This window comes from Prionailurus viverrinus, chromosome B2 (assembly GCF_022837055.1).
Source record: "Prionailurus viverrinus isolate Anna chromosome B2, UM_Priviv_1.0, whole genome shotgun sequence".
NCBI classification, from domain to species: Eukaryota; Metazoa; Chordata; class Mammalia; order Carnivora; family Felidae; genus Prionailurus; species Prionailurus viverrinus.
The window spans coordinates 64,214,698-64,242,322 of record NC_062565.1 but is presented as its reverse complement, the minus strand read 5'-3'; the positions used below and the strand labels follow the sequence as shown (position 1 = coordinate 64,242,322).

General features: G+C 43.1%; 1 protein-coding gene across 2 annotated transcripts in view; it reads left to right on the top strand.

The window, feature by feature from the left end:
• The window catches only part of B3GAT2 (beta-1,3-glucuronyltransferase 2), a 92,259-nt gene that overhangs the window by 51,784 nt on the left and 12,850 nt on the right, over window positions 1–27,625 (top strand). For both annotated transcript variants that reach the window (XR_007152496.1, XM_047860691.1), the window contains exon 2: window positions 13,945–14,089. Coding sequence is in view for 1 of the 2 variants with exons in the window: in XM_047860691.1 (XP_047716647.1) it covers window positions 13,945–14,089 (145 nt within the window). In the remaining variant the exon portion in view is untranslated. The remainder of the gene's footprint in view (window positions 1–13,944; window positions 14,090–27,625) is intronic.

Genomic DNA, 27,625 nt, shown 5'->3' with positions numbered 1-27,625 from the left:
CCATCAAAATCCTCAAGGATAAAGCCGGCAAAAACCTCTTTGATCTTGCTCGCAGCAACCTCTTAGTCAACACGGCTCTGGAGGCAAGGGAAACAAAAGCAAAAATGAATTATTGGGACCTCATCAAAATAAAAAGCTTCTGCACAGCAAAGGAAACATTCAACAAAACTAAAAGGCAACCGACAGAATGGGAGGGGATATTTGCAAATGACATATCAAATAAAGAGTTAGGGGCGCCTGGGTGGCGCAGTCGGTTAAGCGTCCGACTTCAGCCAGGTCACGATCTCGCGGTCCGTGAGTTCGAGCCCCGCGTCGGGCTCTGGGCTGATGGCTCAGAGCCTGGAGCCTGTTTCCAATTCTGTGTCTCCCTCTCTCTCTGCCCCTCGCCCGTTCATGCTCTGTCTCTCTCTGTCCCAAAAATAAATAAACGTTGAAAAAAAAATTTTAAAGAGTTAGTATCCAAAATCTGTAAAGAACTTATCCAACTCAACACCCAAAAAACAAATAATCCAGTGAAGAAATGGGCAAAAGACATGAATAGACACTTCTCCAAAGAAGACCTCCAGACGGCCAATGGACACATGAAAAAATGCTCAACATCACTCATCATCAGGGAAATACAAATCAAAACCACAATGAGATACCACCTCACACCTGTCAGAATGGCTAACATTAACTCAGGCAACAACAGATGTTGGCAAGGATGCAGAAAAAGAGGATCTCTTTTGCATTGTTGGTGGGAATGCAAGCTGGTGCAGCCACTCTGGAAAACAGTGTGGAGGTTCCTCAAAAAATTAAAAATAGAACTACCCTATGACCCAGAAATTGCACTACTAGGCATTTATCCATGGGATACAGGTGTTTTGTTTCAAAGGGACACATGCACCCCATGTTTATAGCAGCACTATCAACAATAGCCAAAGTATGGAAAGAGCCCAAATATCCATCGATGGATGAATGGATAAAGAAAATGTGGTGTGTGTGTGTGTATGTATATGGACTTGGCAATCAAAAAGAATGAAATCTTGCCATTTGCAACTACATGGATGGAACTGGAGGGTATTATGCTAAGTGAAATTAGAGAAAGACCAAAATCATATGACTTCACTCATATGAGGACTTTAAGAGACAAAACAGATGAACATAAGGAAGGGAAACAAAAATGATATAAAAACAGGGAGGGGACAAAACAGAAGAGACTCATAAGTATGGAGAACAAACTGAGGGTTACTGGAGGGGTTGTGAGAAGGGGGATGGGCTAAATGGGTAAGGGGCATTAAGGAATCTACTCCTAAAATCATTGTTTCACTATATGCTAACTAATTTGGATGTGAATTTTAAAAAATAGAAAATAAAATTTTAAAGAATTAATAAAAAATAAAAAATTTTTTTTCTCCTTTTTGAAATTCTCACTGATTTCATCCATTTTCCTTTCAAGTCTAGTATCCTTATGACTATTATTTGAACTCTTATCAGGTAGATTGCTTTTCTTCATTTAGCTTAGCTTTTTTTGTGGTTTGTCTTCATCTTTGATTTGGAACATATTCTCTGTCTCCTCATTTTGTCTGACTCTCTGTGTTTGTTTGCGTGTATTAGGTAGGTTAGCTAAATTCCTGGTCTTGAAAGTGGTAGCCTCATGTAGAAGGCATCCTGTGGTACCTTGTAGAGCAGTACCCCTGGTTACCAGAACCAGATGCTGCAGTGGTGTCCCTTGTGTGGGCTGCTTGCAGCCTTCTGGTGTGTCTGAGCTGTCGACTGTTGCAGGTGTACTGGTGGGTACTGCCTATCCCCTACATGTCCCCTGCAGTCCTGCTGCAGCATCTGGAGGTACACTGGTGGGTGGCAGAGCCCTTGGCCTTTGCTGTCTGTAGTGATCAGCCACAACTGCTGTGGGTGCACTGGTGGGCACTACTTTCCTTCAGCACAGCTTGCTGAGAGGCCCAGTTGCAAGTACTGTGTGTATGCTGTTGAGTGGGGTTAGCTATTCCCCATTCTGGGCAGTAGTTGCTTTGGGAAGACACTGGTCCCATCTGAGGGTGCTTGCTGAGTGTGGTGGGGTGGGGTGGGAGCCGCTTTGAGGGGTGCCTGCCTGGGTAGGCAGATTGGGTGAGGCGTGTCTGAAGGGGAGTGCCAGGGCAGGGCAAATGGTGCTAGCATGGCAGGTAATGTCAGGACTGGCTCCCACAAGCACTGGGTTATGTGGGCTGAAGAAAGTTCCTGCAGATGCCCACCTGTGTGACACAGATACTAAAATTAGTAAATCTCCTTCATGCGTAACCCAGGTGCTTCTCAAACTTCTACTTCTGTGCTCGGACCCTTCTTGGGTGATACAGTCTGCTGGCTCTTTAAAGCAGAGACTTGGTTTCCTTTAGCTCCTCTGTCTCTCTGGGAGTTCAGCCCTACTGATTTTCAAAATTTTTTCAATGTTTATTTATTTTTGAGAGAGTGAGAGAAAGAGACAGCATGAGCAGGGGAAGGGTAGAGAAAGGAAGACACAGAATCTGAAGCAGTCTCCAGACTCTGAGCTGTCAGCTGGGCTTGAACTCATGAACCATGAGATCATGATTTAAGCCAAAGTCAGACACTTAACTGACTGAACCACCCAGGCACTCTGAACCCTGCTGAATTTTAAAGCCAGGCTGTATGATGACTTATCTTCCCAGTGCAGGTCCTCAGGGCCAGGCATCCCTGGTGTGGGGCTCAATCCCTTCGCTGCTCCCTCCTGCTCGTGGGTAGCCATGCTGGTGGGTTGGTTCTCAGCTGCATCTCTGCTCCTCCTCTGCTATTCAGTGTGGCCTTCTCATGACTTAAGGTGTGGAAGGTCTGTTCTCTCAGTCTTCAGGTCATTTTCAGAGTGAGCTGTGGTATATGTAGTTGTTGCCTTGGCTTGTCCCTGGGAGATGGTGAGCTCAGAATGCTCCCACTCCCTCATCTTCCTTCTTTCTCCAAAAAAAACCAGAACTGTTTTTGATTTATAGAAAAACTGAGGAGGTACTAGAAAGTTCCCCTATACTACATACCCAGTTTCCTCTTTTATTAACATTCTACATTAATATAGTACAAGTATTACAACTAATGAAACAGTATTAACTAAAGTATATTCTTTATTTAAATGTCCTTGATTTTTGTCTCGCGGCCTTTTTCTGTTTTAGGGTCCCATCCTAGATACCACATTACATTTAGTTGTCCTGTCTTTCTAGGTTCTTCTTGATTATGACAGTTGCTCAGATTTTCCTTGTTATTGATGATCTTGACAGTTTTGAGGAGCACTGGCTAGGTGTATTATAGCATGCTCCTCTATTGGCATTTGACTGATTTTTTTTTTCCATGATTAGATTATGGAGTTATGGGGTTTTGGGAAGAAGACCACAGGGGGAAAGTGCTACTTTGATAACATCAAGTCAAGGGTACAGAGAATCAACATTATTTTATAACACAAGGTGTTTTTGTTCTGGCCATTGGGAGCTTTTTCAGTTGGCTATGTCCTTTTGACATACCTCCATCAATGTGGGTTTGCTTGAAGTTTTTGTTTTTGAACACTTCCTTATGTTCTGGTGCTCCCAGATGCTCAGGATCACCTTGTGTATGTTCTGCCCCACTCCTAGAATCAGCCATTTCTCCAAGGAACCCTGTTTCCTTTTATTGGAGAATGGTATTAGAAAAGACCACACATGTAAAGTCCCATTCAGTACATCATAAAAATACATAATTTATCAGTGTTGTTGTTAACCTTGATCGTTCAGCTGAGGTAGGTTTCATCAGACCTCTTTATTGTAAAGCGTGTTCCCCACTCCAACCATTCTTCCAGGCTGTTCTTTTGGGAGGAAGTTCCTGTGTGCAGCACATACAGGAGTGGGGAGTTTTGTTCCATCTCCTGGGAGGGTTATTGACAAAAATTTTTGGAATGCTTCTGAATGGGAGATTTATCTATTGCCCATTAACTTATTAATTCAATTATTTGCATAATTCAAGTGATATTAGTATTTAGTATTTACACTTTAGGGTGTAATCCATTATTCCTTAATTTTGTTGCTCACATTGTTTTCAGCTTTGACCAATTAGAACATTTTCAGTTGACTGTGCCTTTTACATGTACCCATAAGTGTACAGCTTTTTATTTATTTTTGTTTGGGGGAACTTCCTTACTTTTTGGCTCTAAAGATACCATGGGATATGTCTTGAATATTTTCTTCCCCAGACCTAGAATCAGCTACTTCTCCAAGTACCTCTGGTTCCTTTTATTAAAGTATAGTATTAGAAGCCAAGACCTGGGCACCAGGTGGGCTCATTGTTACTGGAGTGTCATTGTTTCTGGGCCCTGTCAGTTGATAAAGCAAGAAAATGTGTGTCTGGTACTAACCCGTGTGTATACATATATCTGTATCTGTATAACCATCTCAATGTTCAATTAAACATGAGTTCATATTGATGTCCCCAGCTCTAATCCATAACCAAGTGGATCATTCTAGCCTTCTCTTCTGCTTGGCTGTAAATTCTTTCTCCAACGGTGAGAAATTTGACTCCTTTCATCCACCATCCCCAAAAGATCTTTTTATTCATTAAAAAAATTTTTTTTTGATGTTTATTTTAGACATCGGGCACAAGCAGCAGAGGGACAGAGAAAGAGGGAGACACAGAATCTGAAGGAGGCTCCAGGCTCTGAGCTGTCAGCACAGAGCCTTACGCAGGGCTTGAACCCACGAGCCGTGAGATCATGACCTGATCTGAGGTCGGATGCTTAACCGACTCAGCCACCCAGGCACCCCTACTTTTTTTTTTTTTAATTAAGGAATGCAGTGGAACTTTCTTCTCAGGGGCCCATGTACCCGAATTCCCTTCTGCTTGGAACATTTTTGGTATTCCTTTCCACTGTGGTTAATGCTTCAGGCTTTAGGCTTAGCTCATGCTGATGTCCTCAAGGAAACTATAGCAGCTCCCAGATCATGTCAGATCGTCTGCAGCCTGCTCCTGTCACACTGTACACTTCCCTTACAGCCTTCATCAGCATAGAAATTAAGTAATTTTGCAATTCAATGTATCATTGACTTTTCTCTTCTGGAATGTTGGCTTGGTAGGCAAGGACCTTGTAATCCTTGCTCAGGGCCTAGCACAGCACTGGACATACATTATGTGATAGGTGTTTAGTGAAAAAATACAGCAAGTATGAAAGAAATGTTAGATTTGTTCTTTTTAAAAAAAAAAATTTTTTTTTCAACGTCTATTTATTTTTTTGGGGACAGAGAGAGACAGAGCATGAATGGGGGCGGGGCAGAGAGAGAGGGAGACACAGAATCGGAAACAGGCTCCAGGCTCTGAGCCATCAGCCCAGAGCCTGACGCGGGGCTCGAACTCACGGACCACGAGATCGTGACCTGGCTGAAGTCGGACGCTTAACCGACTGCGCCACCCAGGCGCCCCTGGATTTGTTCTTTAACCCAGTGACATACGAGATGGGTTTATAATGTAACATTAGGAACACTTACTTATGCTTTCTAGAATTCTCATATACATTAAGTAATTAGCTTATGCACCTCAAAAGTTCATGCTGTGGAAATAGGGGTTTTCAGAAATCAAAATAGGCAAAAAAAGATCTAAGGCAATATAAAGTTATGTGAGGGATACTGTGGAATGAATAGCATCGAGCCAAGTATCAGTTAGTTGGGAAATGATTGCTGAAGTCATCAGGGGCAGATGCAAGAAAGAGAAAGTACAGATAGGACATTAATTTTCGAAGTTGTTACAAAGGAAATTTATGGGTATTTTGGATTATATAATGTAGTTTCTCTGTTGGAAAATGTCAGATGTTTATGGACAGTGACCTTGGCTCCAGGTCATTATTTCTGTATTCTTTCCTTACATTTTTTCTGCTCTTTACTTTGTGTCTTTAGTTCATTGGATCCTGCCACAATTCCACGTGTTTTTCTCTCTCATTGAAATTGTTAGTTAAAAAAGCAGGATACAGCATGTAACGTTCTTTATTGTAATTCTACTCCTTGAGGTTGCCTATAGTGTTTTAAATTTAAGAAGATCAAGAACTTTATTCACTTCCCTTTGGACAAAATAAAACAAGATTTCACCTCAGTGGTATGTCTTAAAGGAAGCTAAAGGCATTTGTTTAACTTTTCTGTTTTACTCTGAGGGCATTTTGATGATCACCTACGTGTGATCTTCTGAAGTGTTCCAGTCCCTGTAGCTGACTGTCAGCCATACCCCAAAGGTGGGACCAAAAGGATGCAGCTTAAAGCTGCAGAAAAAATAGTTGGCTAAAAACCACCAGCAGATTGTTGGTGAGGGTCACCAGACACAGGCGTGGGCTATATTTACCTGCCTCCCTCCTTTTCTGGAGAAGATAAAGGTAAACAAGCACCAGCTGCCCTGGGATAGTTTAAATGGCATTTAGCCTGGAAGAGTGTGGAGATGCACCAGATGTGTCTTTTGTGTCCTTTGTAGCCATTGGGTCCATGGAAATTACTCTGCCCATAATTTTGGCTGGTTAGCATTGCTCTGTAAGTCCTGTTTAATTGGGGTCATAGTGGGAGGAATAAATGACAGATTATGACTTTGGTATTAAATAAATAGGAAGAGAATGCTTTGGGGACCAGACCTATTTGTCATAATGCAACGGTTATAAATATATGAATTGCTTTCTCTTTATCTTAATATCTAATTGATATCTTAATATCTTAATGCTGTAGTCCTCTGTTTTAGGTTGGAGCTCATACCAGGCACTTGAAGATGTGTCTGTTATGTAACCACTATTTTGTGTTAAGGAAGTAACAAAGCTTTTAAACACTGAGAATATTTTAGTTCTACAAAAGTGCTTTTGGGGCGCCTGGGTAGCTCAGTCGGTTGGGTGTCTGACTTAGGCTCAGATCATGATCTTGTAGTTTTTGAGTTCAAGCCCCACATCAGGCTCTGTGCAGTTAGTGAGTTTGAGCCCCATGTCGGGCTCTGTGCTGAGAGTTCAGAGCCTGAACCTGCTTCAGATTCTGTGTCTCCCTCTCTCTCTCTGCCCCTCCCCCTGCTCATGCTCTGTGCCTCTCAGTCTGTCTCTGTCTCTGTGTCACTCACAAATAAATAAATATTAAAAATTTTTCTTTAAAAAGTGCTTTTGCTTTTAATAGTCATTGTTACATTCCCCCCCCCCCCCCCCCCCCCAGAAAAGAAGGTGGCTGCCAAGGAATCCTTCAAGAGCATAGATTGAGTGAAAAGGACACGGAACAAAGGATAGATCCCAGGGGTGAAATGAGGAAGTTCTGTAAATAGCTGTGCTATTTTCCTTTGAAATGTCTGGCACACTCTATGTAGCACAGTGGTGGTGTGCCGGGGGGCTGCGTGTCTGATGAAGCATTTCATGTTGACTCTCAGAACAGTGCACACGTGGCAAGGGCATCTGGATCTTTCCAAAGTATTATACTCAAATGACAAAACTTTTTTTAAATTTAGCATACTTGGCAATATAATCCTGCCTTTTCACCTGCATTCAAATAGTCACTCTTTCACCTTTTAACACCCCGTTCTCTTAAAAAAAAAAAAAAAATCAAACAGAGGTAAGTGTTAGCTTGGAATGTGCTAAGGTAAACCTTCATTTTCTAGCAAGAAACTGGCACAGAAATGTGAAGTTTTGCTTCTTTGGTTCATCTCATTACTTGGAACCTGAGGCTATTCCTCAGTCTATGGGCCAAATCCTACATGTCTTCCATGGCCCAGCGGAAGTGAAAAGCCTGCCATAAAATGCACTGGGGTCATGTTTAATCCCCTTACTGGTGGTCTCACAGTTATGGTTTATTCTCTTTAATGGTGATTTCTGTCTTCCTATTTTATTTTTATTCGAGAGAGAGAGAAGGGGAGAGGAGCAGAGGGAGAGAGAGAATCCCAAGCGGACTCCACACTCAGTGCAGAGCCTGATGGGGGGACTTGATCTCACAACCCTGGGATCATGACCTGAGCTGATATTGAGAATCAGACACTTAACTAACTGAGCCACCCAGGCACCCTCTTCCTATTTTAAAAACAGTTTTGACTTCTCTTTTATTGTCTCTCCTCCTCTCCTGATTGTGAGCTTTGTCCCTTGCCCTGCTCAGGCACACACTGCTTAACTCATTACCCGTGGCCCACATTTCAGTTAAGTGCTTACACACTTAAGAATTTTTTGGCATCTGATGTATGCAGGGCATAACCTATGCATTTTCTTTTCTTTTTTTAAAATTTTTAAACATTTATTTCTGAGAGAGTACAAGTGGGGGTGGGCAGAGAGAGAGAGAAACACAGAATCTAAAGCAGGCTCCAGGCTCTGAGCTGTCAGCACAGAGCCCAACGCTGGGCTTAAACTCACAAACTGTGAGATCATGACCTGAGCTGAAGTTGGATGCTTAACCAACTGAGCCATCCAGGGACCCCTCAACCTATCCATTTTCAAGAAGACACACAAGTCTGAGATGGGGTCTTTTTACCAATGTTTAGCATATTTGAAAATTTACTGCTCTGGGCAAGAGCAGTTTAGGGGCTGAAAAATCATAAACACTTTAAGGAAATATCAAAAACGAACAGTACTATTTTTAGTGCCTTTACAATAAATAGAGAGCCATTGTATCAATTGAAGAAAAACACAGGTTACATTTAATTTGATTTCTTTGTATATTTGGCATGTTTGATATATAAAACAAAAAATAGAAATGTTTATATTTTCTGCAGTGTGTGAGGGAACAGGAATTTGAAGGTGGGGTGAGTTGGGGAGAGGGCTATATTTCTGTGAAGATTTTAGTAAATTTTCTGGATTTTTTTCCCCATATGGAGAAGACCTAGGACACAAAAGCATTAAATGTTGCTATTGATTCAAAAATTAAATCGTGAAAACATTGCTGAGAAAGATTAAAGATCTGGAGCGCCTGGGTGGCTCAGTCGGTTAAGCATCTGACTCTTGATTTCAGCTAAGGTCACAATCTTATGGTTTGTGAGTTTGAGCCCTGGCATCAGGCCCTGCGCTGACAGCACAAAGCCTTCTTGGGATTCTCTGTCTCCTCTCTCTGCCCCTCCCCCACTGGCTCACATGTGCTCACTCTCTCAAAATAAATAAATACGATTTTTTAAAAAATTTTTACATGGAAAAGATCTAAGTAAATGAAGAGCTGTATTATGTTCATGTGTTAGAAGACTCCATTCTGTTAAGCTGTTCGTTCTCACCAAATTGAGCTATAGATTTAATGCAACCCCAATCACATTTTGCTGAAATGAACAATGTGCCTGTGAAACTCCTATGGAAAGGAAAAGGAGTTAGAACAGTCAAAACTTGGAAGAAGAACAAAGAGAGCTAATGCTACTTGATTACCGGAGTTATTATAAAGCCATAGTAAATCAGGACAGTATATTAGCATCAGGATCACCCAAGCAGACCAGTGGGTCAGAGGAGTAGGTCCATAAATAAGCCCACCCGTATATGGCAACTGACTTTTGACAAAGGTCCAAAGACCATGGAGTTGTTCCAGGACAGTCACATACCCATGTGCACGTTACAATTGGAACAGTTGGATATCCATCCGCAAGGAGGAGAAGGAAAATCACCTCAGTCTGTCTGTCACACCATACACACAAATCAACTCAAAATCATAACCTAAATGTAAAACCTACAACTCTAATACTTGGAGAGAGAAGGAGAAAACTCTTGTGAGCTTGAGTTAGGCAAAGATATTTTAGATACAACATCAAAAGCATGATCTGTGAACAAATTGATGAATTGGACTTCATCAACATTAAAAGTTCTGTTTTTCAAAACACATTATTATGAGGGAACATTATGATAAGCCACGGACTGGGATAAAATATTTGTAAATCAGGTATCTGTGAAGGGTTTTGTATGCAGAATATATAAATAACTCTCAAAACTCAATAGTAAGGAAATAATTTTAAAAATAGTCAAAAGGTTTGCATAAATATTTCTTCAAAGAGATTATGGATGACAAGCACATGAAAAGATAGTCAACATAATTGGTCACTAGAAAAATGCAAATTAGAAGCACAATGAAATACTACTAGTACCTGTTAAAATGGCTAAAGCGAAACATCGACCACACCAAGTGTTGGTGAGCTGAGCATGTGCAGTAATGGGGACTCTCACGTGGCTAGTGAGAATGAAAAATGGCACAACCACTTTGGAAAATAAGTTGGCAGTTTCTTAAAAAGTTAAATGTACATGTACCATGTGATCCAGCCATTCCATTCAGGTATCTATCAAAAACAAAAAATGGGGGCACCTGGGTGGCTCAGGTCGTTAAGTGTCTGACTTCAGCTCAGGTAATGATCTCACAGGTTGTGAGTTCAAGTCCCATGTCAGGCTCTGTGCTGACAGCTCGGAGCCTGGAGCCTGCTTCGGATTCTGTGTCTTCCTCTCACTCTGCCCCTCCCCCGCTCATGTGTGTGTGCGCGCGTTCTCTCTCTCTCAAAAATATTTAGAAAAAAAATGAAGTGCATATAGACTTGTACACAGATGTTCATAGCAGCTTTGTCTGTATAGCCAGAAGTTTGAAACAACCCAACTGTCCATCCACAGGCAAATGGAAAAAACAAAACAAAACAAAACAAAAACTGTGGCACATCCATACAACAAAGTACTTCAGTAATATAAAGGAGTTAACTATTGAAACACATTATAGCATGGATGAATTGTTATATAGTTTTGCAGAGTGAAAGAAGCTAAATAAAAAGAATATATGCTGGGGACACCTGGGTGGCCGACTTTGGTTCAGGTCAGGATCTCACAGTTCATGTGTGAATTCAAGCCCCACATGGGGCTCACTGCTGTAAGCGCAGAGCCCGATTTAGATCCTCTCTCCCCCTCTCTTTGCCCCTCCCCCACTCACATGTTCTCAAAAGTGAATAAACATTTTTTTAAAGATTTTTAAAAATTTTTTTACATTTTTTTTTTTGAGAGACAGAGAGAGTACAGGTGGGGGAGGGGCAGAGAGAGAATGAGACACAAAATCTAAAGCAGGCTCCCTCCAGGCTCTGAGCTGTCAGTACGGAGCCTAATGGGGGGCTCGAACTCACAAACTGTGAGATCGTGACCTGAGCCGAAGTCGGACGCTTAACCAACTGAGCCACCCAGGCGCCCCTAAAGATTATTTTTTAAAAAGTATATGCTGTATGATTCCATTCATACATGACTCTGCGAGATGCAAACTAATGCATAGTGACAGGAGACCAGTGGTGTGGGGAATGCACAGATAGGGGCACTGGGGATGTGGAGAGTGATGGTAGGGATGGATTTAAAAATGAGTCCAAGGGAACTCTGCAGGATAATGGATATCTTCATTGCGGTGATGGTTTCGTGGCTATATACATGTATCAAAATGTATCAAGTTTTACACTGTAAAAATACATTTTAGGGGCGCCTGGGTGGCTCAGTTGGTTAAACCTCTGACTTTGGCTAGGGTCACAATCTCGCAGTTCCTGGGTTCCAGCCTCACGACGGGCTCTGTGCTGACAGCTCAGAGCCTGGAGTCTGCTTCAGATTCTGTGTGTGTATCTCTATGCCCCTCCCCTGCTTACCCTGTTTCTCTGTCTCTCAACAATAAACAAACATTTAAAAAAAATCTCTCAGGGGTCCCCCAAGACCACCCCCATGTCTGGTGATTTACTAGGACTCAGCATCCAGCATATAGTTGTACTTGTGGCTTAGAGTTATTACAGTGATGCAGTATGGATATGTGGCCAGATCAATGAGGGAGAAAGACACCAGGAAGAAGGTTCTGGAGGAATCCATGTGCAGACTTCCTACATTCTCTCCTTCCCATGAGGGATGCCGCAAGCGCATCTTCCCTCTGGCAGCAAAACTATAACCACAGGTGTGCAATGTTAATGCCCTGGGAAACCCATGTAACGTTTAGGGGTTTTAATGGGGGCTGGTCACATAGGCACCTCTTGCCCTCCCAAGTGTTTCAGGGTCCCCAAAGGAAAACAGGTGTACGGTGCCGAGGCAGACAAAACAACTTTATCAGCATAAGGACTGTTTCAAAATCCAAGTTCCCAGATGCCAGCCGAGGGCCAGCCTTATAAGCAGTCTTAGTAATCTCAGAACTATTCACTCTTTCCTGCAGTCAGTTCTACTTCAGTAGAACTTTTTAAAAATCCTCATGTAAGTTAGTATGAGCACAAGGCAGTGGTGATTAATTTATTGAGAAAGTAATAGACTGTAAAACTAATTCCAGATTTGTGGACGACTGATGCAGTGAGATTTTTATTACCTGGAATGTTTCACACTCTTAAACTTTTTTTTTTTTGGAGTGAGGTGAGAGATTAATAAATAAAATTGGAATTCCTGGCAAATGGGAGCTTCTGGTTACTATAACTTTCACTTGAATTGTACTTGAAAATATTTCCCAAGTATATAATTTTCCTTTCATAAAAAAAAAAAAATCCTTGATTGGTAATCATTATTTTAACCATTGGTTAACTGATCATGGCCCAGTTGTATAGTAAATATAAGGTAAAGCTTTGGTGTTGAACTTGTAATGACAATAGGCCCTCCAAAGGCAGCTGTGTACGTCACGCCCCAGGACACCCCCAGCTGAGAGGGTGAGTGAGCTGAAACCAGCCTGGACTTTAATGGCCAAGCTGCCAGCCCCTGCACGTGTGTGTGCTCAGGAAATGGGAACCTTCTAGTTTGCACAGAGGTGTCATGTGGGCTGCTTACAGCTTGTTCAACACGTCCTCTGGTGGTGGCCGTGGTTTGCCCAAAAACGCTGCCTGCCCAGTACCAGGAAGCTTTGTTGCGAACATGTCTTTGCCCTTACAGAAATCCAGTAAATAAGTTTGAGTTGAACGCGGTCTGATGAAAACTTCACCAGATACAACAGGGTGTGTGGGAAGAGGGCCAGCCTCTCCAGCTGGGTGCGTGAGGTGTGCTCCTTTCTAGCTGGACCCAGTTTCCCTGGAAAGGCAGGATGTAGGGTATGTTTTTCTTTACGTCACTCTGGAGAATGCCTGGTATCTGTTCTGTATCTGGATGCCATTATTACTTTTTTTTAATTTATTTTTTAATGTTTATTTATTTTTGAGACAGAGAGACAGAGCATGAATGGGGGAGGGTCAGAGAGAGAGGGAGACAGAATCTGAAGCAGGCTCCAGGCTCTGAGCTGTCAGCACAGAGCCTGACGCAGGGCTCGAACTCATGGACCGTGAGATCATGACCTGAGCCGAAGTCGGACACTTAACCGACTGAGCCACCCAGGTGCCCCCATTATTTTTTTTAATGTTTATTTACTTTTGAGAGAGAGATGGGGGGGGGGGGGTCAGAGTGGGGGAGGGGCCAAAAGAGAGGGAGACAGAATCCGAAGCAGGCTCCAGGCTTCGAGCTGTCAGCACAGAGCCCGATGCGGGGCTCGAACCCACAAACTGTGAGATCATGACCTGAGCCGAAGTCAGACGCTCAACCAACTGAGCCACCCAGGCGCCCCTGGATGCCATTGTTAATGCCCCCAGCCAAGATTTCTGTGTTGATAACAATAAAAAATTCATAGGAAGGCAACTCCTCTGGCTTCTCTGAGTGAAATTTTTGCTGCTACTGAGTTTCCTAAAGGGAAGTCACCCTCAGTTCAGAAGACGCAAGGTATTCAGATCCAACCTTGAAACCAATAGAAAATACTTTTGATGGTATAGCTTAGCTTCAAAAAAGTGCCGTTCAGATATTGACCCCCGCTTTGTTTCTCTTAAGCCTTGAGCCACCAGCTGAGTTTGTGACCGAGGACGGCCGATGGTGCCAAGCAGCTCAGCAGCGAACTGGGCAGCAGTCTGCCAGCAGCAGGGTTCTGTCCGGAAACCTTCAACTTTTGAAAGTCTCCAGTCTCTGCCTCCCCACCCCTATTCTCCTACGTGGCTCACATTTCTTTCCTCCCTTCGAGTTATTTTCCCTAAGGAAACTTAAACCACATCTCTTTCCCCTTCTTATAGATGCGAACTACACGCAAGGTCTCTGTCTGGCCAGTGGGCCTGGTTGGCGGGCGACGCTATGAACGTCCGTTGGTGGAAAACGGCAAAGTCGTTGGTTGGTACACCGGCTGGAGAGCAGACAGGCCTTTTGCCATCGACATGGCAGGTGAGGAGTGTGGATGGTGACGCTTGCTCCTCCCTGATCATTCTTGCCGGTGCCGCTGTTTATAACTGTGTCCTGGAGGAAGGAAGCTTTGAAAGACCACTTCGGTTAAAACCCTAGATCGTATTCTATTCAGCAGATGAACTATCTGAGTAAACTTTCAAGACAGGTGTTTTGATTAATTGAAGCAGAAATGGGTTTTGTGGGCAATTGGAAAATGCTCATTCTGTTCCATTTTTGTCAGCTGTTGATGCAGCTGTCCCTTCGTCCAACAAATGTTTGTGCCTGTGCTGGGCTGGGTGTCAGGTCAGTGGTGAGACCTAGGCTGGGCCACTACCTGTACCTTTCAGTGCTAACTAAGGCCAGTTAGTGTCAGTACCTCATGTGCTTACTGATAAATGTAACAGTGATGTGAAATTCACAAGCTAATCCTTGTCATGCTTATTGATAAATTTGGTAGTTACTGATACATTTAATAGCTGGAACATAAAATTGGATTGCTGGCTTTTCAAACACTTATTAACGGAGCATAACTGTCTTTTAAAGTTTTTATTCTCTGACCGGCCAACTGAATTAAGACCTGTAGTAGTCGACAAGTCCTAAAGTGCTACGTTATCATAAAGTGACTCCATTTCTGTGGGTTATATAAAATGATGCCTCTGGTAACTGGAAGGATGCAGTTTAAAACATGAGGCGTAGAGGCAAGATTCATCACTGACATCTAACCTAGAAGATGGAGGCAGAAAAGCTTCAAAATTAATCCCATCAATCTTCAGCTCTGGAACACAGCTCTGTCACCCTGTGCTTAGCCGGTCTTTTGTGTGTATTTCCCAACTGCAGTCGAGACCTCCACGCTCACAATGCCGATGGGATGAGGGCTGTGTTCTGAACTGGATTCATCATTTTTATTCTGACGACACTATAAAATTGAGGGAGCAAGATCATGAAGGATACCAGGAGTAAGAGTTATTGGGGAAAGTTCTTGCACATGGCACGGTGGCAGCTTTGTCACGGGAGGTGACAAACTAGGATATTTTTACTCCGCATTTAACAAACATTTCCTGAGGGCCAGTTTTGTGTAAATGTGTGCCATGGTCTCAGACCCCAAGGACAGCTTGGAGTTCTTACCCTTCCCTCGTCACCCTGTCCCGGGCTCCCCTCTCCAGCCCTGGCCTTGCCCTTTGGTCTTCAGTTCTTGCAGCCTGGGAGCTGAGCTGGCCTCTCAGCCAAAGCATTTTCCTGAAGACAGATGGAGAGTAGGTCAGCCATATTTAGAAGGTCCTGAGAATTCCCAAAAGAGGCCTTTTCTCAGGCAAGTGTGAGTTCGTGGCTCTGAAAAGAGAAGGCTGACCATAATGTGTCTTCTGAAAATCTGGTCTCTTGCTGATAAGAAGTGTAACTTTGCCTAGTGTTCTCTAAGTTTTCTGCTCAAAGTCTTTTGCTTCCCTGGGACTTAGTTTCCCTGCGTGTGGAATGAGATGTAGCATGAATGACCGCTGAGGTCTTTGTTAATGTACTCTTCCTTCTCCTGGCTTCCATCAAAGAGCTCAGAGAGAAGCCTGGGCCCCTGGATTCTAAGTGAGGGTTCATGGCTGCTAAAGCAGCCTGCTGACAGGTGTTTGGTCCTTACTTTTCCCAGAGCCTTGCTTCACCACAGGCTGGGCAGACCTGTCCCCTAACACACAAGATCTCTGCCTATAACCCTGCATGGTAACTTCAAGGTGAGGGCAACTTGGGTAAGTCTTCCTGGATTTTGTTATAAGAACTTTACATAGATGAACAAGTATCCAGTAGACCCACTGAACATCTGCATTGATTCCCCTCAGAATTTGGATCCAAATAGGTATATTTAAAATTCAAGAAAGGCGCATGGGATTTATACATTAGGCCTGGCCTGTGACAAACTATTTGATACCTTTTCACTGCTCTGGGAGACTTTGCTCCATGACATGACTGATGTTTGGCTTTTTCTAAGCATTTCAGTATATTTTCAAAGCATCATATAAGAAGTATCATAAAATATGAATGATTTGCATGTTTCCTAATTATCCTTGTTTCAAAATAGGAATAAGATTTCTGTCTCGAAGAAAACAACTTTTGCCACACTAAATTTTCTTCATACGTGAACTTGCTTTGCAAATTAGTTTTCAGTAAATTATTAGTATTTTTGGAAGCCTTAAGGGAGTGTGATTTAGTTGATAGTATAATAATTCTGATTTGGAGGGAGTTCTCATTTTAAAACTTGAAAATTCACAGCTTCATTTGCATTTCACTTAAGATTCATGTACTCTCTGTGGGAAGAAGGAAAAGACCTTTTGGACCTTCATGTACAAATGGTACTTCCCACTTCATTTCTGAGTTGTAAGCGCTCACAGTCTAGAAGGAGAGAGAAGCGGGAAGCCCAGTTTCCTGCTGAGCTCTAGAAGGTCAGGGAAGTCCTGTAGAAAATGGTCTGTGGTGGCTGAGGGAAAGGACAGCGCTGGAGCCTGGGTCCCTCCTGGATTTTCACAAACTGATTAAGAATTGAAACTTAACCAACAGGGAACATTTCCCCAACTGTCTTGCTTTGAGGGGTGAGCACGTTTGTAGAAGCCCCTCAGGGTCTGTCCTGCCTATATTTCTGGGAAGTCACAGCATTGCCCACCACGAGAAGTTTATTTGAGTATCAGACATCGGAACTGTAAGTTTTCATGTCATTCAGGGAGACAGATTTGGTGTCTGTCTTTATTTTGCCGTTTTGGACTTCATAGTTGCTATTTTTGCTCCCAGATGAGGAAACGTTGTTTTGGAATTACATGTACGATGTTAATAGAGAAGTAAAGATTATTTCTATTGCCCTGGGGAATAATTAAAAAAAAAAAAACTTGGTAATGATTGCTACTGAAAAACAAAAAACAAAAAAGTTAAAGAGCCACCCACAAGGTGGAACAGCATGTCGGAGGCAGTCCTTGCCCTGGAAGCCGCACGCAGGTGGCTTCTGCAGTGGGTTAGCGGCCACGTTGCTCTGCCAAGCCTGTGAAACCTAGAATATGTCTGCTTGTCTGAGCCTCGGGCTCAGCTCCTGCACCTCAGGCATCTGACCACGGGCTGGTTCTTACACGAAAGGCAAGGCAGCCCACACAGAGGTTTTAGCTCTTTTTGAAGTCAGGGAGTTACTTTCAAGTGACAGACCGACATTGGCCACTTCCAGGGAGGTGTCAATAAGAGCCATTGCCTGAAAGAACTGAGCTTAAAGCAATCTCGAGCCTTGCCAGGAGGTGTAGACTTGTTCAAATTCAGAACTTAAGGCTGAGATTTGTTTTGAATTCTCAACATGTGCATGCACTTCATGCTTAACTCTGAGAGGTGGCAGGCAGGCACTGTGCTCCTTTGATGACAGTATATTCCATTCCCAGTTGAGTGCCTGGCATGCAGTGGGGACTCTATTCCGGTAAAAATCCAGCCATGTGCGCTGTTGTTCAGCTTCACCACTCACCACCCAGAGTTAGCTCCGACCCCACACAGTTGCCCTTACTTAACCAGCAACACTCTGGGGGTCCCCAGGACAACTGCACTCCTGACTGACTATAAATTTGTTTTTCTCTCAGGTTTGCCAATTTACTAGAAGGGCTCCTAGAATTCAGGATCGTGCTCTACTTCTACCACAGTCTTATTACAGAAGATACAAACTAGGACCAGCCACATGAAGAGACACATGGGGTGAAGTCTGGCAGAGAACGTAGAGTTTCTGTGCCTTTTCCTTGTGGAATCAGGATATAACCCCTTCCCAGCACATGAATGTGTGCACAGCTTGGGAAGCTCCACTGAACCTGTGTGTTCAGAGTATTTAGTTGGAGTTTCATTATGTAGACATGATTGATTGGATCAGTGGCCGCCACACAATTGAACTCCGTCTCTAGCTTCTGTCCCCAGAGGTCGGCAGTGTGGCCCAACTTTCCAACCTTCTGATTGTGTATTGGGTTTCTCCAGTAACCAGCCCCCACTCCGGAGCTGTCCAGGGACCCACAGCAGCCACCTCATTAGCATAACAAAGTCACTCCCAACACTCAGGAAACGCTAAGGCTTTTATAAGCTGCACGATGAGAACTAGGCACAAAGACCAGATCGATTTTTTTTTTCTATCATCCCACAAGCTCAAAAAGGGTAACTTTCATAGCATAAAGAAGAGTGTGTACCACATCTGTTTTCCTAATGCTTTCATCTACAAAAGCAAAGGGTACATTAGGTGGTGTCTCAGGGTCACTTACAGTTTCCTCTGTGGATGATTTCATGCCTCCTAAAAATGAGATGTGATTGTGAAGTGATACAATAGCTTCTCCCATGTGCATTACAGAGAGGGATGAGAAGTCTAGGAGGACTGCCAGTTTCCTAGCCTGGAGTCCTGTGGACATGGGTGTGTTGAAGTTCTGGATTAGATGAGCACCCACGGGTGACATCCCAGGGAGCAGTCATTTAAAGTGGCTGTAGGGGGGTGGAGGCCAGGGACGGGAGCAGGGCCCATCCTGAGGGTGGGGAGGTGGACCAGTGGCAGCAGTCATCAGTGGGAAGAGGTGGATGAGTCCTGAATTTGATTGTTGGATGCCTTGTGTCATGGATGTGAAAGAGGAGGGTGCTTGGTGATTGTGAGAATGTGAGAGCCAGAAGCACATAGATGGTGTCATGGAGATGGTTGGTAGCAATTAGGACCTTGTAGGCTGTTCCCTGGAACAGGGGATATATGGGAGAATAGGTGGCCTGAATTCAAGAGGAGTAAAGGTTTGTCAGAATTGCCTAAGGAAAGTTAGACATCCAGTAGAACAAAGAGGAGGAGGAAGTTCAGTCCCTGAAAGGATTAAGGAGGTTGCAGTTGGGCAGGAGAGTGATCACAGAGGATGTCATAGAAAGAAGTAGCTGGGAGGCCTGCAAGCAGATCTGTGTAAGGAACAGGATGGGTGGGAGGCTTTCTGAGGTCTGGCTCTAGGTGGTGTGAGTTTTGACAAGTTCTGATCTAAGGATTGAGGTTGTATGTGGTTCACTGTGTTTATACTTTTTCTGTTGACACCTAGCTTTTCCGTCCCTTTGTGGTTTATCACCATTTCTAGTATATAGTAGTTTCTAGGTCTCTAGAGATGTAAAGGGCCATTCTTAAAATGAAAATCTGATCCATGATTTAGAAGAGACCTGTAGGGGAAGTAGGGTGAATGGTGGGTGCGGGGGAGGGGTGGTAAGCACCACGAAGAGGGCCAGAAACAACTCTTTCGAGAAATACGGCAGGATTGAGAAGGGAAGAGAGATGGTAGCAGTTGCAAGGGGTAGGAGAACTGCTTTTATGTTTCCCTTTAATGTAAGAAGAGAAGTTGAAATTGTGAGAGAAAAGAGCTGTGTTGAATTCCCAAAAGAGAGGAAGTTGGGGGGATGGTTGGGATTGGGACCTTTAGATAGACAAGTTCACCATGGCAGAATCACCTCTAATTCCTAATAAGGAGGTGAGGTAAGTAAGGAAACCAAGACCTAGGAAGGTGGAGGGGCTGGTTATTGGAGCTGGCCATCTGCCAAATATTAATGGTGCGGGAGGAACACCATGGACTGAACTCTGCAAACACTGATTGAATGTGGGACTGTGTGGAGCCTGTAAGGGATACACGGCCCCTGCCCCCAAGTAGTTTTGTATCAGCAGAGAGAATAAGTATGATACATATGTAACTTACTGTATCATGACATACAAAAATGAGGTGTGAATGGAATGTTTTAGGTTTACATTTTAAGAGACAGGAGAACTGCCATTGAGGGCACTTTGGGCAAGGGTCATGGAGGAGGTAGCCCTTGAGAGGGGTCTTCGAGGCAGGCCTCACCCGGGTCAGGGCAAGTTTAGGGGACAGCAAACCCCTGGGTGTGTGTAGCTCTTAGGGGAGAGGCAAACAGGTCAGATTGTGAGAATCGATTGCTGAAATAGAAATTTGTCTTCATTTCTGTGGATGTTGGAGGATTTGTGAAATTTTTGAGTTAGGGGCTGATGGGATTGGGAGTGTGACTTGAGAACCATGTGATGGCAGGTGCAGAATGAATGAATGGTGGGGTGGCCATCCAGGTGAGGGTATGGGGTCTGAGGGAGGGGTTTGGGGAGTGACAGAAGGCCTTATAAATAGATATTAGCTATTTATGAATTTTTTTAATGTTTATTGATTTTTGAGAGAGACAGAGTGCGAGCAGGGGAGGGACAGAGAAAGAGAGAGACACAGAATCTGAAGCAGGCTCCAGGCTCTGAACTTTCAGCACAGAGCCCATTGTGGGGCTCAAACTCATGAACCACGAGATCATGACCTGAGCTGAAGTCAGATGCTTAACCGACTGAGCCACCCAGGTGCCCCAGATATTTATGAAATTTTAACAAGCCATTTCAGATTCTGCCCATGAATTAGCAGAATTTTAGGTATTTTTAACACTGTTGTATGGTATGGTGATAATGGATATATTAAATTTAATTTTGATTTTAATTGGTGTAATTTGTAATTTGCTTTGAGTTGTAACATATATGCAGAGAGATATGGTGATTTCAGGTAATTAGAACATTCTGTTAACCAGAATACCAGTTTTATAAAACTAGGAAAATAATAATAAAAATAGGAATCTGTGCATTAGGGAAAAAGAAAATCCTATTCTTTGCCAAGTTTTCAGGCCCTGGATTCATTGTGTATGTGCTGTCCTTACAGAGGGTTGGAGTTGGGCTCTTGGGAAGTAACAGTTGTACAGGGCTTTCTTTCTCTTGATGTTTGTTGACAAGGAATTTTGCCTAGTTCTATTCACTTGGCAAACCCTTTTTTGGTAGATAATGTAGTGGTAAACTTCAGCCTAGTTGGGATCAGGTAATCATCATCAAAGCCGAATGAGCATGGCAAAAATCGGCAACATTTGACTTAGCTTCATAAATATAAATACTGCAAGAAAAGGGAGGTAATAACCCTGTTGCCACTTTGAAGCCATTTGTAAATTAAGTGTGCTGTTTTCAGTGCGTGACAGTTTTGTATAAGGGAGATAAAGTTAGTGTTCTCAGTAGAGTGACAATACGGCGCCTTTCAGTGCAGGATTTGGGGACTTGGGACCTTGTCCTTAGGTTGTTCAGTGTGACTGTCACTAGAGTGGTGTGAGGGCTCTCTGGGACAGAATTGCAGCTGCAGGGGCACTGTCATTCTGTCCTGAGAACTTACAACACTACAGGGATGGTGGTAAAGTGTGAGGGTAAAAGGTCGCGTGTTGCCCATTTCTTAGCTATTTCCAGAACGAGGTACATTCTAGAGACTTTTAATGGCCCCAACAAGATGTTCAGTTCTGTGCCCATGTACTATGTCTGTGTCGGGTTAAGGTGGGTGTGTGAGTAAGGAGCACCTGTGCATCTGTGTGCTCATAAGCAGGGTCTTTCTCTAGGGTACCTGATGTTGGGGCGGCCAGGTTCTAGTAGGGCTTGGGGGAAGTGGAGTGGTGTCCTGCAGAATTTCAGTAAGTAAAGTTTTCATTCAGAACTAAGAATTTTGAAAATCAGAAGCTTCCCTTGTATCTGAGAAACCCAGAAGACTTCATGATTATTGTTTAATGAGCATTTACCAGGCATCAGGCATTCTTCGGCACCCTGTGTGCATTCTTATTTAACCTTCACTCAGTTCTGCAAGGGATGTGCTTGTATCATTATCCTCCTCTAAATATAAGGAAATTGAGGCCTGGACATACTAAGTAACACATCCAAAGTTGCACAGTGATCAAACTCAGGTTAGTGTGTCTCTGGAGAAGGCGCTCCCACTTGGCTTTGAATTCCATCTCACCCGCTTACAGCCCAGTGACCCACTTCTTGTTCTCTGAGCCTCTGTTGTCTTCAGCTGCAGAACAGCAGAATGGACTTCCTCACAGAATAGGATATTCAATGCAAAGCACTTGGTACAACACTGTAGACACTTGAATGATCCGTCTCTTCATCAGGAAGCAAGATTGGTCTATGTGTTCCTGTGTCATCAGAGTTCAGATGGCTCATGCGTTTGTCCAGGGGACTCAACTCAGTGCTATGTGTGGCTGAATATCGTAGTGTGGCTAGATCTCTGCAGGCAGCTGTGGGGGAGGGGTGTCGCTGCTGCCCAGGCTCCACTGCACACAGCAGGCTGTACTAGCTCAGTTTCCCCACCTATAGATTAGGGATCAGACCACCTGCCTTCTGGGTTATGGTGAAGTTGAGATGAGAACAGATAACTGCAGAAGTTCCTGCTGTTCTGTGAAAGTTTGAATTTCACTGCATATAGCTATTTCAGATCATTCTTGAAGGTAATACTTAACATGCAAACTCTTTGCTTTGGGCTCATGATGGGTTTCATTTCTTTCTTGGCTGGTGGACCTGTGCTCATTATCATTCAGTGAACTAACTCAGTGTGCACGATGGCATGTGGAGATAAACACTGGCCCTTGATTTAGATGAAATATTCCAAAAAGAAACTGATCAATAAGAGAAAAACAAAACAAAACAAAACATCATTAGAAAATTTTGAGAAGGGGGTCACCTGGGTGGCTCAGTTGGTTAAGCTTCTGACTCTTGATCTCGGCTCAGGTCACAACCTCATGGTTCTTGAGATCCAGCCACATGTCAGGCTTTGTACTAAGAGTGCGGAGCCTGCTTGGGATCCTCTCTCTCTGCCGCCCCCCTGCTCATGCTCGCTCACTGTCTCAAAACAAACAAACTTTTTTTAAAAGGTTGTTGAGAAGTAGATATATGCTCATTTTCATAATTTCCCAGATGAAAAATCATGTCATAATTACTGATGGCACATGGGGAGGATTTCAGAGAATGATTCTCACACTTTCTAATCAGGTCACAAGGAAGGAGAAATGCCCTTTTTCACCACCTTGACTTTCCTAAGAGCTTGTGGGAGAGAGAACACCTATAGATAGAATTTTCATTTGAAACTTGTTAAGAGGCAGACAGTTTATTACTATAAATAAGCATTAAGGATTGTTGCTCTGCATGGCTAACCTGGGGGCTGACATGCATGCCAGCTTTCCTTGGCACGTGGTTGGTTGCTGTGAGTAGCATACAGGTCTCTCCAGTGACTTGAGAAACTGGCTTTAACTGGCTTTCTTCCCGGGCCCCTTGAGCAGCCATATGACCCAACCCAGACGCGCTGCACTTCAGTCCCCCTCATTTCAGATCCCTTGACCACGGCCAACCCCCAGGGTCAACCAGGCATTGCCACATGCTCACGGGCCTGGCATAATCGAGAGTGGCACACACTGCCTCCAGAAGAGGGAATGTCACTTTATCTTCCAAGGATTGCCTCGCTAACTTCTAGTCACCTCTCCAGACTCATTAATGATAGAGGGATAGCTTTCTCTGGGACGTTTTTCCCACTTTTCCATCCAGCATAGATGCTGTTCCCACATGTTCCCTTTATGCAATTGTCCTCAAGGTGGTGCTCCTGTCAGTGTCCTGCCTGTCCTGGCTTCCCCTGCTGGCCATGAGCTCTGCTGGGACAGGGTTCCTCTCTTCTGCCAGCACCTGCAGGTGGGGCACCATCCTGACAGCAGTAGCTTGAATAAATGTTTGCTGAATTCATGAATTTTAACTTGTCTTTTTTTCTAGTTTAAGGATTATCAAAAGTAAAAGTTGAACAGCTTCTTATTCCTCTGAGCCCTAATTCCCATTATTTCTTAATGGTGAGATTTTTAAAAAGGGGTTGTTGAACTGTACTCCGGAGAGCTTTCTAAGGAATGACTAATTCGGTAGGTCTCAACCTACTGGCTACACATCAGAATTTCCTGGGGAGCTTTGAGAAGATGTCCATACATGGGCTTTGTCACTGACCAATGAAACCATAATCTGTGGGTGTGGCACCTCGTGTGGCAGTATGTATTTCTTAAGTCTGAAGTGACTATAAAGTGCAGCTAGAAGTAAGAACAGCTGGTGTGGGTGGTCAGAAGCTACTTTCCTGTTTCTTCCTGTAACTCACAATAGTCTTTTAGTAGCCATGGCCCCTGCTATGCCACCCATTGATCTAGTTTGGAGGTTGGATGTGGGCTAGCCCCATACTGAAAAAGTGTGAGAATGGTCAGTAAAACTATTTCCATAGAAAGCACTTCTATTGGTCAAGCAAGAAGAAAATTTGAGCATAGGGAAGGAGATTTTAAAATTATAACAGCTGAGGGCACATGGGTGGCTTAGTTGACTCTTGGTTTTGGGTCAGGTCGTGATCTCAGGGCTTCTGAGCTCTGCATCAGGCTCTGCACTGGCAGTACAAAGCCTTCTCAGAATTCTCTCTCTCACCCTTGCTTCCTGCCCCTCCCCCATTCGTGCTGTCTCTGTCTCAAAATAAATAAACTTGAAAAACAATACAATTATAACAACTGAAAAGCATCACCACCAATATAAAAGACTGCCTGTTTTCACTTGGAATGTAAGTTTAATCTGTTTTTTTTTTATTGTGGTAGAATGTACATAACATGAAATTTACCATTTTAACTATTTTTAAGTATACAGTGGTATTTAGTGGTACATTCACACTGTTGTGCAGCGACCACCACTATCCAGCTCCATCACTTTTTCATCATCACAGTTACAACTTTGTACCTATCGAACACTAACTCCCTGCTCACCCCTGACCCCTGCCCAGTTCCTGGTAACAACCATCTACTTTCTATCACTATGTATTGGACTATTCCAGGTAGCTTATGTAAGTGGAGTTATGTAACATTAGTCCTTTTTATTTCCCTTAGGATGATGTCTTTATGGTTCACCCACATGATAGAATGTGTCAGAATTTCATGCCTTTTTAAAGCTGACTACTATTTCATTGTATATAGAGACCACGTTTTTTTTATCCATTCATCCTTTGATGGACATTTGAGCTTCTACCTCTTGGATCATATGCATAATGCTATGAACGTGAGTGCACAAATAACTGCGCAAATGAAGTCACTGCTTTGAATTCTTTTGAGTATATGCCTAGAAGTGGAATTGCTGGACCATAAGATAATTGTAGGTTTGACTTTTTTTTTTTTTTTTTTTTGAGGAACCACTATACTTTCCACAACGGTTGCATCATTTTACATTCCCATCAGCAGTGCACAAGAATTCCAGTTTCTCCATGGCCTTGCCAACTTGTTATTTTCTGTTACTTTAAACATGATTTACTTGCAGGGATGCCTGGGTGGCTCAGTCAGTTAAGCGTCTGACTCTTGGTTTCAGCTCAGGTCATGATCTCACGGTTCGTTGGGTCTGAGCCCCACGTAGGGCACTGCACTGACAGTGTGGAAGCCTGCTTGGGATTCTCTCTCTCTCTCTCTGCCTCTCTCTCTGCCCCTCCCACCTTTGCACTTTCTCTCTCTCTCTAAATAAATAAATACACTTTTTATTTTTATTTTTTTATTTAAAAAATTTTTGAGCAGGGGAGGGGCAGAGAGAGAGAGAGACACACACACAGAATCCAAAGCCAGCTCCAGGCTCCAAGCTGTCAGCACAGAGCCCAACGCAGGGCTCGATCTCACCAAGTGTGAGATCATGGCCTGAGCCAAAGTCAATGCTTAACCAACTAAGCCACCCAGGTGCCCCAATAAGTAAACGTTTAAAAAAATGATTTACTTGTAAGTGCTGGGGTTTCAGAAATAGGAACACAGATCCCTTCTCCAGTTTTGCTGTATTTCCTGGGTTGTAGAGTGACTTAGTGACACATGCAGTAGTGCTCACGAATAATGGGAAGCGGAAGACGTCATAGCTAGAATAAAGCATGAGATCATGATTCTTACTTAGATTGTCAACCCTTCTGAGTCTGCCATTCTCAGTACATACAGCACTTCACTTCCCTCACAGTCTTTTTGGCTGTTGAGCCAATAGAACCACTTTATCTTCTGAACCTCAGTATGAAGCGTGCCATACTTCTCTGCCACCAGCTTACGAAAATCTCCATCGTGGATATTTTTAGTGTCCAGTTAATTAAGCCTTGTTAACTTATCTTTCACTCTTTTCATCCTGACTCAGCATTCTGACGGGTTCCTTAGAAGATTTAGTTTCTGTGATGGTTTGTTTTCAGAGTAAAGATTTAAATGAATTGTTTATAGATTAAGTAAAGAATACAGCTTAGAAATGAAGAGTGTTTTATTTTTTTCCACAAGAACAGTGACTGGCTTTTGAGGAGTTTTAAAAATTAAACAACAACAACAACAAAAAGCGGGGAGGGGTTTACCCTGAAGCAAACATAAAGTGTCAGTCAGTATTCTGAAGCAGATTAACAGATCCATTTACAGCCAGGCCATGCTTTTTCGTTCCTTTCCTGCACTAGAAGAAAATCATTGTAAGGTATAATTGGAAGTAAATGTGGAAAGTTGTAGCTCTGTCTGCCCCTTGGAAGCACACATATCACTCGAGTATTCAGTCTTAGGACCTTGAAAATCTCTGCTTAAAGACTGACATGATATAGTGGCAATTTAGAGATGATAGTCAAGGAGGAAAGACAACATTCCTTTTATACAGCCCTATTTTCTGCTTTCTATATCTGATTTAAGTAATTTAAGTGTAATGAAAATGATTCCTCAAACACTACTATTAACACATCTGTTTTTCAGTTGGATAGTTCACAGATGCCAAGGCTAGAAGGTACAAGATTATGAAAAGTCACTCAGTAGCAGTTTTCCATTTTTTAAATTGATACATACTTGTCATACAGCACACTAGTTTTAGGTGTACAACATGATTTGATATTTTATATATTGCAAAATGATCACCACAGGAACTCTAGTTAACATCCATCACCACATATAGTTAAAAATGCTTTTCTTGTGATGAGAACTCTCTTAACTTTCAAATATAAAATATAGTATTAACTGTAGTCATCAGGCTATACTTTACACGCCCAGGAATTATTTATTTTGTAACTGAGAGTTAATACTTTTGACCACCCTCCACCCCCCTACTTCTGGCAAGCATCAGTCTGTTCCCTGTATCTGTGAGTTTGATTTTCTTTTTTAGATTTTGCATATAAGTGAAATCGTTTGGCATTTGTCTTTCTCTGACTTACTGCATTTAGCCTAGTGCATTCAAGATGCATCCACGTTGGGGCGCCTGGGTGTCTCAGTCGGTTGAGCGTCCGACTTCTGCTCAGATCATGATCTCACAGCTCGTGAGTTTGAGCCCCACGTTGGGCTCTGTGCTGACTGCTCAGAGCCTGGAGCCTGCTTTGGATTCTGTGTCTCCCTCTCACTCTGCCCCTAATCCACTCACATTCTGTCTCTGTCTCTCTCAAAAATAAATAAACATTAAAAAAAAAATTTAAAAAGATCCATCCATGTTGTCGCAAAAGGCAAGATTTCTTTTTTTTATGGCCGAATAATATTATGTTGTGTATATGCGTAACACATCTTCTTATCCATTTATCCATTAGTGGACACTTAGGTTGCCTCCATGCCTTGGCTGTTGTACATAATACTACAATGAACACAGTGGGGGGTACATATATCTTTTTTGAGTTTTTCATTTTCTTTAAAAAAAATTTTTTTTAAACGTTTATTTATTTTGAGACAGAGAGAGACAGAGCATGA